We start from the raw sequence: 15,332 nt of genomic DNA, 5'->3' as shown, positions 1-15,332 counted from the left end.
GTTTTCTTTATGAATAACAAGACCCAACTCAAAATGTTTCAGCCACAACTAGAAGGAGACTATGAAATGACGTCATACTTCCAATGCACAGTCTGAGCTAGGACTGGAGACACAACGTCATGTTATGACATCGCTTCCCAAAATTACACCATTCCACTTGTTATTATGCATGTGCTTCATATGATTATTATTAACTCATATATTATTGGATATGCTAGCTATTATATGATAAATAGTTAAACCTCTCAAAACCAGACCCTCTGTAAAACGGAATTCCCTCAAAACTGGAAATTTTTCGCAGTCCTTTTTAAAAAATTAGTAAAGATCTTAACCTCTCTAAACCGGATACCTCTTAAAACTGGACATTTTACTTGGTCCTGAGGGTGTCCGGTTTAGAGGGGTTTCACTGTGTATATATGTACATGTATATATATATAAATATTATTTGTTATATTTGGGGTTTTTTTTTGTGTTTCCAGATGATTTGGACCTGGTTCGGAGGAGCTCTCCCCCGAAATCCCCCAACCTGAAGAAGTCTCGATCGCTGGGCGGGAGTCTCAAGAAGTTGTTCCGTCGGAGCCGGCGCCGGTCCAAGTCGCGGGGCGAGGAGTCGCGCGACAGCTCGTTATCCCGGGGGTCGGGGCGCAACCAGTCTCAGGGACCATCCAGAGATAGTTCACTCAATCGGCAGTCGGCGCAGAACCGAGGCTCATCCGTTTCCTGAGAGTTATCTCCTCTTTAATATATATTTAACACATTAGGCTCATCCAGTCTCAAGCGTCTTCACACCTCCTGAGATTTTCAACTCCCCTCGTCCTCTTCCCCCCCCCCCCCCAAAAAAAACTTTGTTAGTTTTGTTTGTTGATGATCTGTTTTTGTAACTATTTTAGTGTCACAATTTTTTAAGATTTGTCATACAAAGTGATATAAGAAATGCAACGTGTGTGAAATGATAATAAAATGTGGTGTTTTAGTCTCTCTTTTTTCCCCCTTTTTTTTAATACAAATTTTGTTATTTGAAACTAATTAATGTCGATGACTCACTTTTCGCACTTGTTTTGGCTCTGTATACAATTAATATAACATATCTTATAATAATTTCACTTCAGATCGATATTTCGTAAATAGTACAATTGCTTTTTAATTACAATATTTTCTTCAAACAGGTGCATTAGAAATTAGCACAAAAAAAAATACAGTTAAATTTTTCCGTTGGAAATACTGTATATACATTTACAATTGTATGTGTGTACCTGTAACTTAATATGTGTGCCAAACATTCTTGGGAATTCTTTTCGGAAAAACACTGTTTCCGAAAGTTGAGCATTATTAAGTTTCGAAGAAAAATGAAGGTTGATTTCTAAATCACATGACAACTATTACACCAATCCAAGCATTTGTAACAAAAGGTCAGATATATAGACTGGAATTACATATACCTGGATATGTATGTCTATATATATATTACTGAAGTTATGTTTCGTTTATTTTTATTTTGGCATTTAATTTATGCCCTGAAAACTAAAACAATTTTGAAACTATCAGGAGGTGCAGAAGAGTGCCATCTTTAACTGATGCAACTGAAGGTTTAGAGTTATCCCCCTTTCTAGAAAAGTGTGATATGTGTACAAATGATTTGTTTATTTATAATCTGTTGAAATGTTGAGTGCTTTTTAATAGTACTTTATATGCCATTGTGTGTTCTAATTGTCTGGGGAAACACACTGGCTCTGTTGCTTTTACATTTCTGTATAAAAACCAAAACACAACTATACATATATTAGGACGTGAAATTGAAAAATAAGTCAAGAAATTGTTTTCAAATGAGACGATTTAAAAAGATCAAAACTGTTATTTTATAGAGTTAACAGTAACATCAAGGATCCAAGACTACATTCATTTCATTGCAAGTTATTTTTGTGCTTATATCCAATTAAGGTTCAAGCACACTGTCCTGGGCACACACCTCAACTATCTGGGCTGTTTATCCAGGACAGTGGTTTAGTTGTTAGTCAGAGAGAAGAGGGTGTAGTGGTCTTACACCTACCCATTGAGTCATTAAAACTCGCTCTGGGTGTGCCCCCGGTACTGGTCTGCGAACCCTGTAGGCCTACCTACCAGCCTTATGTCCGATGGCTTAACCACAACACCACCGAGGCGGTATTAAAGACATTACAATTATAGTTTCATTAATAAAGTGGAGATAATCCCATATCAGGTGACAGAAGGAATGAAAGCTTAACAGCTCTGCGAGGTGACCAAGTAAGCATGATCACTTTAAAGACGGAATCAGCACAATGCAGTATTGATATTAATACACATAAGTAAATTTGCATTATATACATTACAATATAACGTCATCCCACTCATCCAGCCGTAGCAACGGGAGTTTGTTCATTTCTCGATGAATGTAATAATTATGTCGTCAGGGAACATCATATCTGATGAGTCATTTTATATTGGTAATTTGTCTTACTGAGAATTATTGTTTTAACCAAAAGAAATAATTTGAAATAAAATATGAACTTAAAGTATAAACCAATTTCATGACAGCAGGTTTCCTTGTTTTTATCAAATATAAATAGTATTTCTTGTGTTATTTTGCCGTTTATGTGACGTCACCCAATGTTAATATCAGCTCAAACAATAGAAGTCAATATGTGGTCATGCAAGACCAATTTATTCTACATGGGCTGACGTCATGGAATATGCCTGTCTTGCATGGCTAGGGAGGGGAGAATACTCTATATATAACTTGTTTCCTTGATGTGTGCTGCAGTTAGCACTTGTTAAGTGACTTATCTTAACCATGACATTTTACGAGAAACCGAAATGAAAAAGCAACAGGAGTACAGTGTGAAGACCCTTGGTGCCTGTCGTTGTACAACATCATGTTATATAGCTGGTTGTTTGTTTTGTTTGTAAGACTGGACAGAACAGTTACTAACACCGATTCATCAACAGACATTGGTTTTCATTGTTCGTGTGGCTTAGTTTTCAAACACAAAACATGGGTTAGAGAAGTCATTTCTTCTGTTTTTTTAGTTTTTTTCCCCCTTTTCAAGATAATTTTTCTACTGTCTTAAAAAAACAATTCTTGTTCAGATATGTATGTGATATGTAATGTTTGAGGGGGAAATGTTTATTTAACAGAAGCACAAACAATAAAATCATTACTAGACATTGCTGTGAGGGTGGATATGGTGGCCTTTTTTTCTAAATGACAACTAAAAATTAAGTCACGGAAAATTTATTATTTCTTTCATTCTTTTTATTTATTTGTATATATAAATATCTTTTTCTGTTTTTGTTGTTCATGGGAGGGAGAAAAAAAGGGTAAAGCTACAAATGTATGTTCAAAATGAATTCTTGATGAGATATTTCTTATTCCCCCTCAAACTGATGACTCATTATCTAAATCAGGGATTCATTAATTATGAAAATGCATTCATTTAACAACTTAGTACTTAACAGAATGTTGCCAAAAAGATTAAAAAATGCCAAATCTAAAATTCTCAACAGATGACAAGAATAGAGATTCGCAAATTTCAAAATCATTAACTTTGTCTGAATTTTTATTTTATTCATAAGCCACATAATGTAATTGCAATTCTTTCTTTTATCTTTTGTTTTAATCAGTTAAGTTAAATTTCTCCTGGTTGTGGGGTGGGGGGGGGGGGGGGGGGGGGGGGTTCTGTCTCATGACCATAAAAATAGTAGTATACTTTTTATTTTCATGTATTTAAGTGTACAGGTAATACCGGTAAATATAATTTTCTCAAAACAATTCAAATCAATTTCCAGTTTACTTTTGACTTATTTTTATTTTATAACCTAATCTATTATAAGGAAAGGTAAGATATCAAAGGTCATGTCTGTATTCTTCAAACAGAATTCAAACATCACAATATTCTTATGAAAATATATGGGGGGGTTTTGATGGTGGGGTATTGGGTTTTTTAGAGGTTTATTCCACTCATGATTTTTAGAAAAATAACAAGTGTTAATATTTTAGAAATTCAAATTTTTTTACAAAGAAAGGAAATACAATTTCGCAAAGAAACAAACAAACAAACAAAACAAAACAAAGAGAAAAGGAAAAAAGAAAACCATAACATTACCACTTTTGGTTGTTGGCTCACAAAACGAAAATAATTTTAAAATAATTTGAGGGACCAGCCTCATGTTAAGCTACTCATTTAAGTCATTCTACAGACTCCGATAGTATATGATTATACGGCTGACATCATGTGGAGCTTTTTTATATCTGTGGTTTTGTTCTTCAGGTAAATAAAAGTTCTTCGCATTTCTGAATTTTCGATGAGAAACAAACTCATTTTTGTAGCGAAGACAAAGCATTTGCCTGATTTACAAAGACGCGGTTATAAAAAAAAAATGCTCTGCAGGAACACACATGCATGCACACACATGCATGCACACACGCTTATATCCGGATTATTAGAACACTTGATTGAAGTGGGGCGGGCGGGGGGTAGGTGTACGAGATATATAGATTTTCATTTTTGAAAAATCGCACCTTCTTTATTGATAATAATATATGTATCTATGGCACTTATTACCCCATCTGTTTAAAGTGTTGGCATTTTATTTATTGATTTATTTACTTATTTATTTATTTATTTTGTTTCTTTTTAAATGCAGATACAAATTTCTTGACACAATTTGATGGCATTTAAATTCCGTATGGACATTTTTCTAGCACCAATTTATTTCACAGTACACAAATGTTTTACTTTGTAATTTACATCGATCTTCAAATCCATCTAATTAAAACATGATCTGCTAAATTCATTTTAACCCTCCCTACTCCAATGCTCAATTATTAATTTATTGTTTATTTGTACTTATTCATAATTGATTTTACTATTTATAATTCACCAGTCATTATTCAAATTATGCATCCATGTTATTTATTTTATTCTGTATAAAACATGTGTTTGTTATAAATTACAAAACTAAACAAATTAATAAAAAGTCATTGATTTTACTTTTTTATAAATTAGTCCATATGCATCCAAGAGAAACCAATGAAATGACAGTTAATAAATATGTTTTAGTGTTAAGTTATAAGCACATTATAATTGTATATTTCTATTATTATTACTTTTTAAATGTCGGTGTCAATAAAAAGGCTTCTTTGGTCAGACTGGGATAAAACTAATAAGGTCAAGTGTAGAATTGATAGTACATTGGCTCATCTCACCCAAGTTGTACAACAACCGGCCTACATCCTAGTTGTATATTCATATTCATGCTTATAGTCAGGGTTCAAGCATGACCTCTGATATTCCACTTGTGGAGCACTGGTTGGATTTTGAAAAAAAACCTTAATATGTCCGAATGAGGAACCAATCCTAAGGCTTATTTCTGACAAAATGTGTTGGTATACACAGAGTGCTGGATTAGACAATTTTACCTGTGCTATTCTGGATTACACAGACATCCGGTTTAAACAATTTACTCTATCCGGTTTGTTTTATATTCATCAGTTTACCGGTTTGGAAATATCAACATTAATTTTCTTGTTGATTTTTTTAACTTTACATTCTCTAGTTATAGGTTTCTTTATACTAAATTTTTTGGTTTTACTTATTGTCATCTTTTGAATTTTATCATGCATTTCGGCAAGTATGGTGTTTGTGTTGCTACTAGAGTGTGTTATATTCTGTACTGAATTGCAATACAATGTTTATTGCAGTCACTGTATGTGTTGGTGTTTTTTTTCTATACTTTTTTGTATTTATATAATAAAAAGATTTAACTATCTGCAAGGAAAGTTTACATACGCTGTAAGATATCTGCTAGTTTGTAGTTTTCGTGAGGTTTTCTTATTTTTATTTTTTTTAAATTATTTTTAATTTATTTTTTGTTTATTCTCTACAGATGAGTTGTACTGAAAGTAAGAAATCTGAGAATTGTTCAACCCCAGTACTGAGATATGCAGTTTTTGTGTTGAAATAAATCTATGTGTACATTTAATAGTGAAAACACTATTTTTGCCATGCTACTCGTCACCATCAAACATTTTCACAATGCATTTTTAATGCATTTTGAAAATGTTTGATGGTGACGATTTCAGCCCACTAAGTTAAATTTACTGCATATCTTTACGAGTGGTCTATCTGCTGTCGATCAAAACATCAAAAGAGAGCAACAACCATGTATACCACGAGTAAGTCTATGCGGTAATACATATCTATTCAATCTTACTTTAGTGATAGAGACATTTTTAAACCGTGTGATAAATTTATTTTGTATCGTCACATATGTGCAATCTGGACCGGAACTTTTAAATGGGGAATTCCCTTTTTTTTTTTTTTCCTGCAGTTAGCGCCTTTTAGTTACTGACTGACGTCATATATGATTTACAAATGACGTCACATCGTATTTGAAACATTACACAAGGCTGCCACAGAGTATGGTTCTTAACTGTTAAGCAAAGCCATGAAAGGAGTTTTGATCATAGATTTAACGAAGTATCGTTATGACGTTCAATTAAAAAACGTTTTTGCAAAACATAAAAGAAGGTATGTAATAAATACAGAACTTCACATACGTTGTTCGCTTCCTATTTATTGCACTCGTTTATTTTGCGAAAGCACATACCACAAGACCGCATATTATTGCACGAAATAAACTTGTGCAATAAATAGGAAGCGAAAACAACGTCTGTGAAGTTCGGTGTAGCTACAATGTATGTGTGACACCTTTAAACAATTCTTTAAGGACATTTGGTTCAGTAAGAGATGAGGTTTAAAAAGTGTGCGGTTATACACATTTACCGCACACTTGTGTTAATGGAAAAACAACATAGATATGGTACAAGTCTATATACACGATGAAGACCAAAACTGTGTATTCACTGTTGAGTGTACTCTTGTTTTAAAAACTGCATCTCGCAGTACGTTTCCATCACGGATTGAAGGAGTTTCAGACTAAAAGTCAAGATGTCTGCTTGTATTTATCACTGTTCGGTCTCACTAAACTGAAAGACGTGCGTATGACTGAAATGTGTCTGATGGGCATTGCAGCTTTCTGGCGACGATGACTGCAGAATTCATTACTTTTAAACAGAAATCACTATAGTGATATCTGCTTACCACAGATGTTGTTGGAAAACGTGTTTTGAGAGGAATATTACTTTTGGTTCCATATATATACTACTCCATACTTAATTTCATTAAGAATTTATCTTTTCTAAAATATATATAAATATATCTTTCATAAAAAAAAAAAAAATTAATAACAAAGAGGAATTACTAACGATAATGTATCTGTTAATTAAAACAATTTGCGAATTTAAAAATATATATATTTTTTTTAATTGCAACATATGTCATTACTTGGTAACACATACAGAAATTGTTGCTAGGTAACAATAAAGAAATGTTGCCAATGTCTAGTTTGAAATGATTCTGAAAGATTGTGAACTTAAATGTAGCAGGACAAGACAGAAGTGAAATAAAAACAGTAAAAAACAACTTGTACTCTGTTTTGTTTATCGTTTTTGTTCAGCCATCAGGGATACAGGGAAAAACAATAAATCTTGAAACTTTAACATTTGTGGTCTGGTACTTTTACAGAACTATTTACTATAATAAACCATGTCCATTACAATTTTAGGGGCGACAGGTAATATTCCACAATACCGGTATGTATTTTTGTGTCTAGACGGCGTCAATTAATTGGCTCGTCTGGTTACCAATCAAATACACACCTGCCATTCAGGAATTACAGGTAGAAGCAACTAACAGCATAGACCAATTAACTAAGAAAACATTCCGTGTATCATTTCAGTATGTAGGTTAATGCATGGGCAAAACATTGTTAATTGTTTCGACTTGTTGTGTAGGCGCTTTGACAATGGTATTTTATTTTGTATTGAATAATAATATATATAGTACTGGATATACTTATTACTGGCTTACTGGGATGTGTATTATTACAGAACATTGCAATGTAGGACTATTTATCATCTCGCAAAAACCAGGTAGATTGTGTTTCTCTAGTTCTAAGGCTCATTCCTGACGTGACGCGTTAAGTATTACGTAACCACCAGCTCGCCAGAGGGCGTACTCACTGAGATGGTACAAAATGGCTGCGCCCGTTATATATAATAGCCGTCACATTTAACCGTTTTATTAATTAACTATACGATTATACGTGTTGATATTAAGCAATAATGTGCATTATATATCGTTAAATATGCATACCAGGCCAAGTGCCTTAATTGTCCTCTCCTTTAATAGAATAAATTTTTAAAAAAAGAAGAAAAAAAAGTTACAAGCCAAAAATAAAACGAATTGACTGCTCGGCCGAATATTTATATAATTTGGAGCATTTTAGAAGGACAGTCCAAAATCACATAAGAGAAAGAAGAGAGGATCGGACTATTTAATAATGAAAAAAAGAGAGTAATTTCGACATAAAATTTTGAACGCTGATCTAAAAGTTTAAAGTCCGATCGATATGTCCACGCGAGTGGCCTCGTTAAGGCCGTTTGGGTGCACAGCTTATAGGGACGAGATGGGTTGCATCCCATCAAGAAAACCCCTAGATTGACAGTCAATGAGATTCTACTATACTATTAGTTACACGGTTTGTTTTTTTGGCAGGCGCAGCCGAAGGAAATACATATTTTGGAGGGGCGTACAATCCCGTACGCCTGTCAAAAAAAAACGTGTAACGAATTTATTACCTTTTAAATCTTTGTTTTATAATTAAACTAAGATTACACTAACAGTCAAACTTTTAAATAAAATACACACACATTGAGTTTAATAACATAACGTGGTAAATGTATACTAAAAGGCAAAAGTTATTGTGACATGGATTGTTTGGAGTAATACATTTGTGAATGGATTTATGGATGTAAACCAGAAAAAAATGTGCATGAAACAGCTCGAAGAAATGCAACCAAGCAGTTGTTGCAGGGATTGCATGCTTTGTGCAAGAAACATGGAATATTCGGGGGAAATCCTGTCCAGTGTTCACCATAAAAGGCCAGACATCCAGTCGCAAATCATTGCCACTCTGTGCAGCCTTCAGAAGTCAGAAAAACACTATTAGTGAACTGCTTGATGCAATTTCGTCATGCCACGTCTGTAAAAATGACAGATGGCGAGTCATAGGGATGCTTGAACCTCGTAGCATGACGTCGCACGTCAATTCAACGTCCACAGAAACACCATATGGCACTTATGGCAACGATATCAACAACACAACCAGGTCAGGGACCGTCCCCGTAGCGGCCGACCACCCGTAACAACCACTTGGATCCGAACCACGCATCTGCGAAACAGGTTCCAGCCAGCAAGCCTCACAGCCCGTACCATCCATGGCAACAGGTGTATCAGTGAGGACAGTCCGACGACGTCTACGCATCTACGGCATCCGTGCAAGACGTCCAGCCAGAAGGCCAATCCTGACGTCAGAACATCGACGTCGACGTCTCCAGTGGTGCAGATAACACCTGCGATGGACAGCACGTGACTGGAGACGTGTCCTCTTCTCTGATGAATCCCGTTTACTTCTCCACAGATCTGATGGCAGGACACGTGTCTACAGACGTCAAGGTGAACGTTACGTCACGCCATGTGTTCTTGAAGGGGATCGTTTTGGAGGTGATGGCATTAAGATATGGGGTGGAATTACAGCCACAGGCCGGACACACATCTTGCGATTGAAGGCAATTTGAATGCTGTGAAGTACCAATATGAAATTTTGCAAACACCTGTGTTACCGTTTTTGCAACAGAACGCCCCGGAATGACATTACAACACGATAATGCCAGACCATACATTGCTAGAGTTGTGCACAGTATCTCAATCAGAACAATGTTGATGTGCTACACTGGCCTGTCAAGTCCCCGGATTTGACACCAATCGAACATGTCTGGGATGAAATAGAGCGACGCTTGCGACGTCTTCCAAATCCCCCAACAACGCTGCAGGAACTCCGGCTTATCCTTCCTCAGATCTGGAATGGCATTCTCAGGAATTTTCTCCAGCGTTTAGTGGCCTCAATGAGACGACGGTGCCAGGCCTGTATCAATGCTCATTGTGGACCTATTCACTCTGGATCCCATCTAGTGATGTGGCTCATTTGCATATGGCAGGTGCGCCCTTTTCATGGACTATTGCTCGTTTCCATACCTTCGGACATTTCTCTTTCTATGTTATAATGTTTCATATACGGCAGTAAAAACTTATCAATTATCTTTGTCTTTTGTGTGTCACAATAACTTTTGCCATTTCCGTCTCAGTTTTTTCTATATGACCGCATCTGGCTGTAGTGCCGGTTCGAACAGGTGGTTCATTAACCGATTCACTCCGGCTGTCTCTTGCGCTATACACCCATGGCCCGAAAGGTCAATTCACAATATTACAAAATAACATGGGTAAATACAGCCACAAGGCTTACCGTTAAACATACATATTGTTTTAATTCTTCTCCAATTCCTAGAAGTGAATATGTGAACCATAACGTGTCACAATTGGGAAAAATAGTGGACCGTCATCAAGCAACTCTCACTCGGAAATGTGTAGTGAGACCTAAACAGCTGTCCGTAGTTTAGACGATGCCCTTGATCCGTTGGTGGAACGGCTTACTCCCATTTGGTTGAATTCCCAATTGGTCGAACTGCTAAAAGAGCACTAGATATGGTTCAGTGGTCTTACTGACATGCATGTTGTTACCTCAGTCATTGTAATGAACTGTTCCAGATTATTTGGAAACCGATTATTATTGTATAGATGGTATAGATATCGCTTAGCGCATAAAGTATGCAAATATGACAAATATGGAAATAATCCATGTGTTGAATGTAGCGAATGTCTGTAAATAATTACAAAAGGTCTCCATCTAAAAATGTTTATTTCACAAAAAGCAAAACATTTTTCAACATTTTAAAATATTCATATTTATTCACAAGAGGCCATGGAGAAACTGAAAAACTGGAGAAAATATGTTTATGTACGGCAGCCCGTTTTTGTACTTCGCTTGAAGTTGGGCAGTTTAACATGGGTTTCAATGGCAGATGACATCTGTGTAGTGAGACCATTGGCCGTCTATACAAAACCTGTACGAACACGAAGAGGCCATGTTCATTACATACACAGGTTATCATGTAGTGGTTATATAACAGACGAGTACTTATTTTTCGACCAATTGGCATTTCGACCAAATGGGACGACACCGGTGGAACACAACCGTCAGTGACGTCACGAGAAGAAAGCAGATGACAACCGAGACTAGACAGCAGGTTATTACCTCTTATCTGTGGCTATGTATTTTAGAAGGACTCCAAAATTAAATAAGAGACAGAAGAGAGGATCGGACTATTTAATAATATTTTTAAAAAAAGAAGTAATTTCGAAATAAAATTATGAACGCAGATCTAAAAGTTTAAAGTCCGATCGATATGTCCACGCGAGTGGCCTCGTTAAGGCCGTTTGGGTGCACAGCTTAAAGGGACGAGATGGGTTGCATCCCGTCAAGAAAACCCCTAGATTGACAGTCGATAGACGTTGAAGGTGTAGAGCTGTGCTGAAATACAGATCTTGAGAAGCCGGATCCGTCTGAACGAGAGAGAGCATCAGACTAGGGTATAGTCCAGTCGTCATGGGTTGGTATAGCGGTGCGGACGGGCCCGACTCCGGAGGATACGAGATGGTATCACTATAAAGCAAGGTAAAGTCTAGAAAAAGAGTAATAGGGTCCGACCCCGCTTCCTATTTCTTCTTAGAGTGGGGCGGTCAATTTTCCAGTGCAGCTAGGCTCGTGGCATTCTGCAGAATGGCCGTCATACAAGTCACGAAAAAAACAAGTCGACAGTCAGACGGATAAATGACGTGGAGGCAAGGAATCTCGCTAAAAAAAAAATCCAACCTGATGGTGCAGACTGTCGAAACGAGAAGCGTTCCAGCGTTCAATCAGTTCCAATGGCCGCATACATCCCAGTAGAAAACTTTATTTTGCTGACAAAAACAACGAAATGAAGGACCCCCAAGTCGAGCACACGAAAGCACGTGCAGTGTGCACACGCGAAACAAACACATCTTACCGCGTGGAGCTCCAGACGACTTCGTTTGACGAGAAAGGTGTTTGATTCGTGATTCTACGAAGCTGTTCGTTTGATACGACTGTTTGTGTGACGAAGCCGTTTCTTGACGGAGTGGTTCGTTTGACGAGACCGTTTGGTTAACGTAACCGTCAGCAATGAGTTCACTCAGCGATATCGTGAGGTGATTTCGCGGGTGTGTTCGTTCAACGAAACCGTTCAACGGAGTCGTCAAATCTCATTCGGGTGAAGTCGTTCGTTTTCGTGAGACGGAGTAGGTGGGGGGGGGGGGGGGGGACGATGCCGTTATGTGACTTGTCCACTCATATTCAAGAGATAAGATTTCCTTACAGCGGAATCGTCTGATTAGCGATACCGTTCTGCGAGCTGTCAACTCTAACAATAAACATAACTTGCCTTTGGAATATACTGTGAACTTTGTTATTTTCTTCCACGGATTAAATAAACAGCAAATTATAAACATTCTCGCCTGTTTGGTGATTGAACATTTCTTTTGGATTACCATTTGGTTTGTTCTTTCTACTTATAATTAAAAGATCTTGTGTGTTCACATTGTAACGATAGTTCGTAATCACATAGACACGCGTACAAGTATACAAGATGGTGGAAGTTTTATTGACCCTTTCTTGTGTACAAGTGTATGACGTCATATATTAGCCGTATCACGTGATACGCACAGTTCACATGTAGATGTTTATAATCATGACATCTCCCTTCATAAACAAGTTTAGTTAAATGTCAAAGTGTTTTATATCAGAAGTTTAACTGTCTTTGAATCTAAGTGGGACCTTGACCTCACGGCCTGATTTGGTGGTGATTCTCGACGGGGTGCTACTCTCAGGGGTGGTAACATTAGGTGAGAAAGTCTCAGCTGCTGGTTCGGTCTCTGGCAGCGGATTCTCGATGTCCGGAGCAGGTTTGGCTTGTTCATGTAGCAACGAGATAAGAGCGTGGAGTAGTACAGTTTTTCTCCACCACACCGGGATAGTTCCAGTCTTTCTGTATATCCAGTTTTACTTTGACTTTGTCGCCAGGCTTATGTTCTGGGAGCGGTCTTGCAGAGTGGCGTTTGTCATAGTGGTACCTGTAGGCATTCTTGGCTGCTTTGTCTGACTCTTGCACTTGTACAGGATCTGCTTTCCCTGGATACAGTTTCTGCTGCAGGGAAGGAAGTTTGGTTCTCAGTTGTCTTCCCATGAGATATTGAACAGGGCTATATCCAGTGGCTTCAATAGGAGTTGAGCGATAGTTCAACAGGGCTAGAGTGAGGTCACTCTGTTTCAGGATACGTTTAGCTGTTTGGACAGCTCTTTCAGCTTCACCATTGGCCTGAGGGAATCGAGGACTGCTCGTAGTGTGTGAAAATCCGTAACTTTCACTAAAGTCTTTGAAGTCCTTGGATGAGAACTGCGGTCCATTGTCACTTACTACTTCTTTTGGAATTCCGAACCGTGCGAATACTGACTGCAACTTCAGGATTACACTTCTGCTGGTGGTCGATGGCAGGTGAAGGATTTCGATAAAGCGAGAGTAGTAGTCAACTACGACAAGGAAGTGCTTCTCCTGGTGTTCACACAGGTCCATCCCAAGTTTCTCCCATGGTGCAGGTGGTAACAGTGTTGTCTTCAGAGGTTCTTTGCGATGTGCTGGTCGGTTGTTCTGGCAGAACTCGCAAGATTCCACGCAACGTTTAATGTCTTTCCCAAAACCGAGCCACCAGACTGTTTGTCTTGCACGATTTCTGCACTTGGTCACACCTTGGTGTCCTTCATGTACAGTTCAGGATCTCTTTCCGCATTGCCTTTGGAATCACAATACGGTCATTGAATGTAACAAGTCCGTTGCACACACTCAAATGGTTTCTGTCTCTGTAGTATGACCCCAAGCTCACTCTTATGTTCTGACTGTGGCTGGGCCATCCATCAATGATGCACGACGTCAACAAGTGCATTTCGGGATCCTCTTTTGTGGCTTCCCGGATTCTTTCCATCTTCACGTCAGACACGGGTAGGTTGACTTCAAACGAGTCAATGTGTGATGTGACTTCGTTCTCCAGTTCAGATGATTCTGGTTCACCGACCGGAAATCTTGATAGTGTGTCAGCGACAACCAAACTCTTGCCAGGCATGTGCTCTGCCACAGGAGTGAACTTCATCATCCTGATGAGTAGTCTCTGTATTTTGGGTGGCACTTGGTCGATGTCTTTCTTGTTGATGATGGGTACCAGTGGCTTGTGGTCCATGATCAGCTGAAAGCGTTCAAGTCCAATGAGATATTTCTGGAATTTCTCAGAAGTCCAGACACTAGCGAGACACTCTTTTTCGATCTGAGCGTAACACTTTTCCATATCACTCAGAGTTCTAGAGCAAAAGGCAATAGGCTTCAACTCTGTTCCATGTTCTTGTAGAAGTATCCCTCCGATGCCGTAGCTGCTTGCGTCTGCACTCACGATGACAGGCTTTGTCACATCGTAGAACGCAAGGTTCGGTGGTGAGGAAATCTGCTTCTTCACGTTCTGGAAGGCTTCTTTATGACTGTGATCCTACGTCCACACAGTATCAGATCTCATCAGACTGTTTAGCGGCTGAAGGATGTCTGAGAGGTTTGGAACATACTTTCCCAGAAAGTTCACCATACCAAGAAACTGTTTTAGCTCGGACACATTTGTTGGAGCTTTCATGTCATTGATTGCCACAACCTTCTTCGGATCAGGTAGGGTTCCTTCGCCTGTGATCACGTTGCCGAGAAATTCCACACTTTCCTGGTAGAAGATGCATTTTGCTTTGTTCAGTTTCATTCCTGAAGACTTGATTCTTGCGAGGACCTGGTCCAGTCTGGAGTCATGGTCTTCTGTTGAACTGCCCCAGATGATGATGTCATCTGTGGAGACTTCTACTTCGACGATTCGCAGAGAAGTTCTTTCATCTTGCGTTGACAAATCTCACTGGCACTTGTAATTCCAAATGGCAGTCTTTTGAAGTAGAATCGTCCGAATGGAGTTATGAAAGTTGTCAGCTTTGCACTCTCTGGTTCAAGTTCAAATTGCCAGAATTAGTTGGACAAGTCTAACTTGGAGAAGACTTTTGCCCCGCCATCTTCGCAGATATGTCATCCAATGTCGGTAGGATGTATCTCTCGCAAACTACAGCTTCGTTCAGTCTTATCAGATCCTCACAGATTCTGAGACTTCCATTCTTCTTGGTTGCTGGCACAATTGGAGCACACCATT

The 15,332-nt window shown here is 38.2% G+C and overlaps 2 protein-coding genes across 14 annotated transcripts in view; one reads left to right on the top strand and one right to left on the bottom strand.

Annotated features, from left to right (window-relative positions):
• LOC121386181 (phospholipid transfer protein C2CD2L-like) overlaps positions 1-2,036 on the top strand; it is a 184,020-nt gene extending 181,984 nt beyond the window's left edge. For all 13 annotated transcript variants that reach the window (XM_041516994.1, XM_041516993.1, XM_041516996.1 and 10 more), the window contains one exon: positions 480-2,036. In XM_041516994.1, coding sequence (XP_041372928.1) covers positions 480-724 — 245 coding nt within the window. In that variant the 3' untranslated portion in view covers positions 725-2,036. The remainder of the gene's footprint in view (positions 1-479) is intronic.
• Positions 2,037-13,030: 10,994 nt separating this feature from the next.
• LOC121386575 (uncharacterized protein K02A2.6-like) lies at positions 13,031-13,687 on the bottom strand. Its single transcript, XM_041517525.1, has one exon. The coding sequence runs from the start codon at positions 13,685-13,687 to the stop codon at positions 13,031-13,033; it is 657 nt and encodes a 218-aa protein (XP_041373459.1).
• Positions 13,688-15,332: the final 1,645 nt, after the last annotated feature.

This window comes from Gigantopelta aegis, chromosome 12 (genome assembly GCF_016097555.1).
Source record: "Gigantopelta aegis isolate Gae_Host chromosome 12, Gae_host_genome, whole genome shotgun sequence".
In the NCBI taxonomy this organism is placed as follows: Eukaryota; Metazoa; Mollusca; class Gastropoda; order Neomphalida; family Peltospiridae; genus Gigantopelta; species Gigantopelta aegis.
Note: the sequence above shows the minus strand (reverse complement) of the source record. Positions and strands in the feature narration are given on the sequence as shown.

Excerpts from the sequence above, each read along its gene's own strand:
- LOC121386575 (XM_041517525.1), bottom strand. The coding sequence starts at position 13,687 with ATGGACCTGTGTGAACACCAGGAGAAGCACTTCCTTGTCGTAGTTGAC.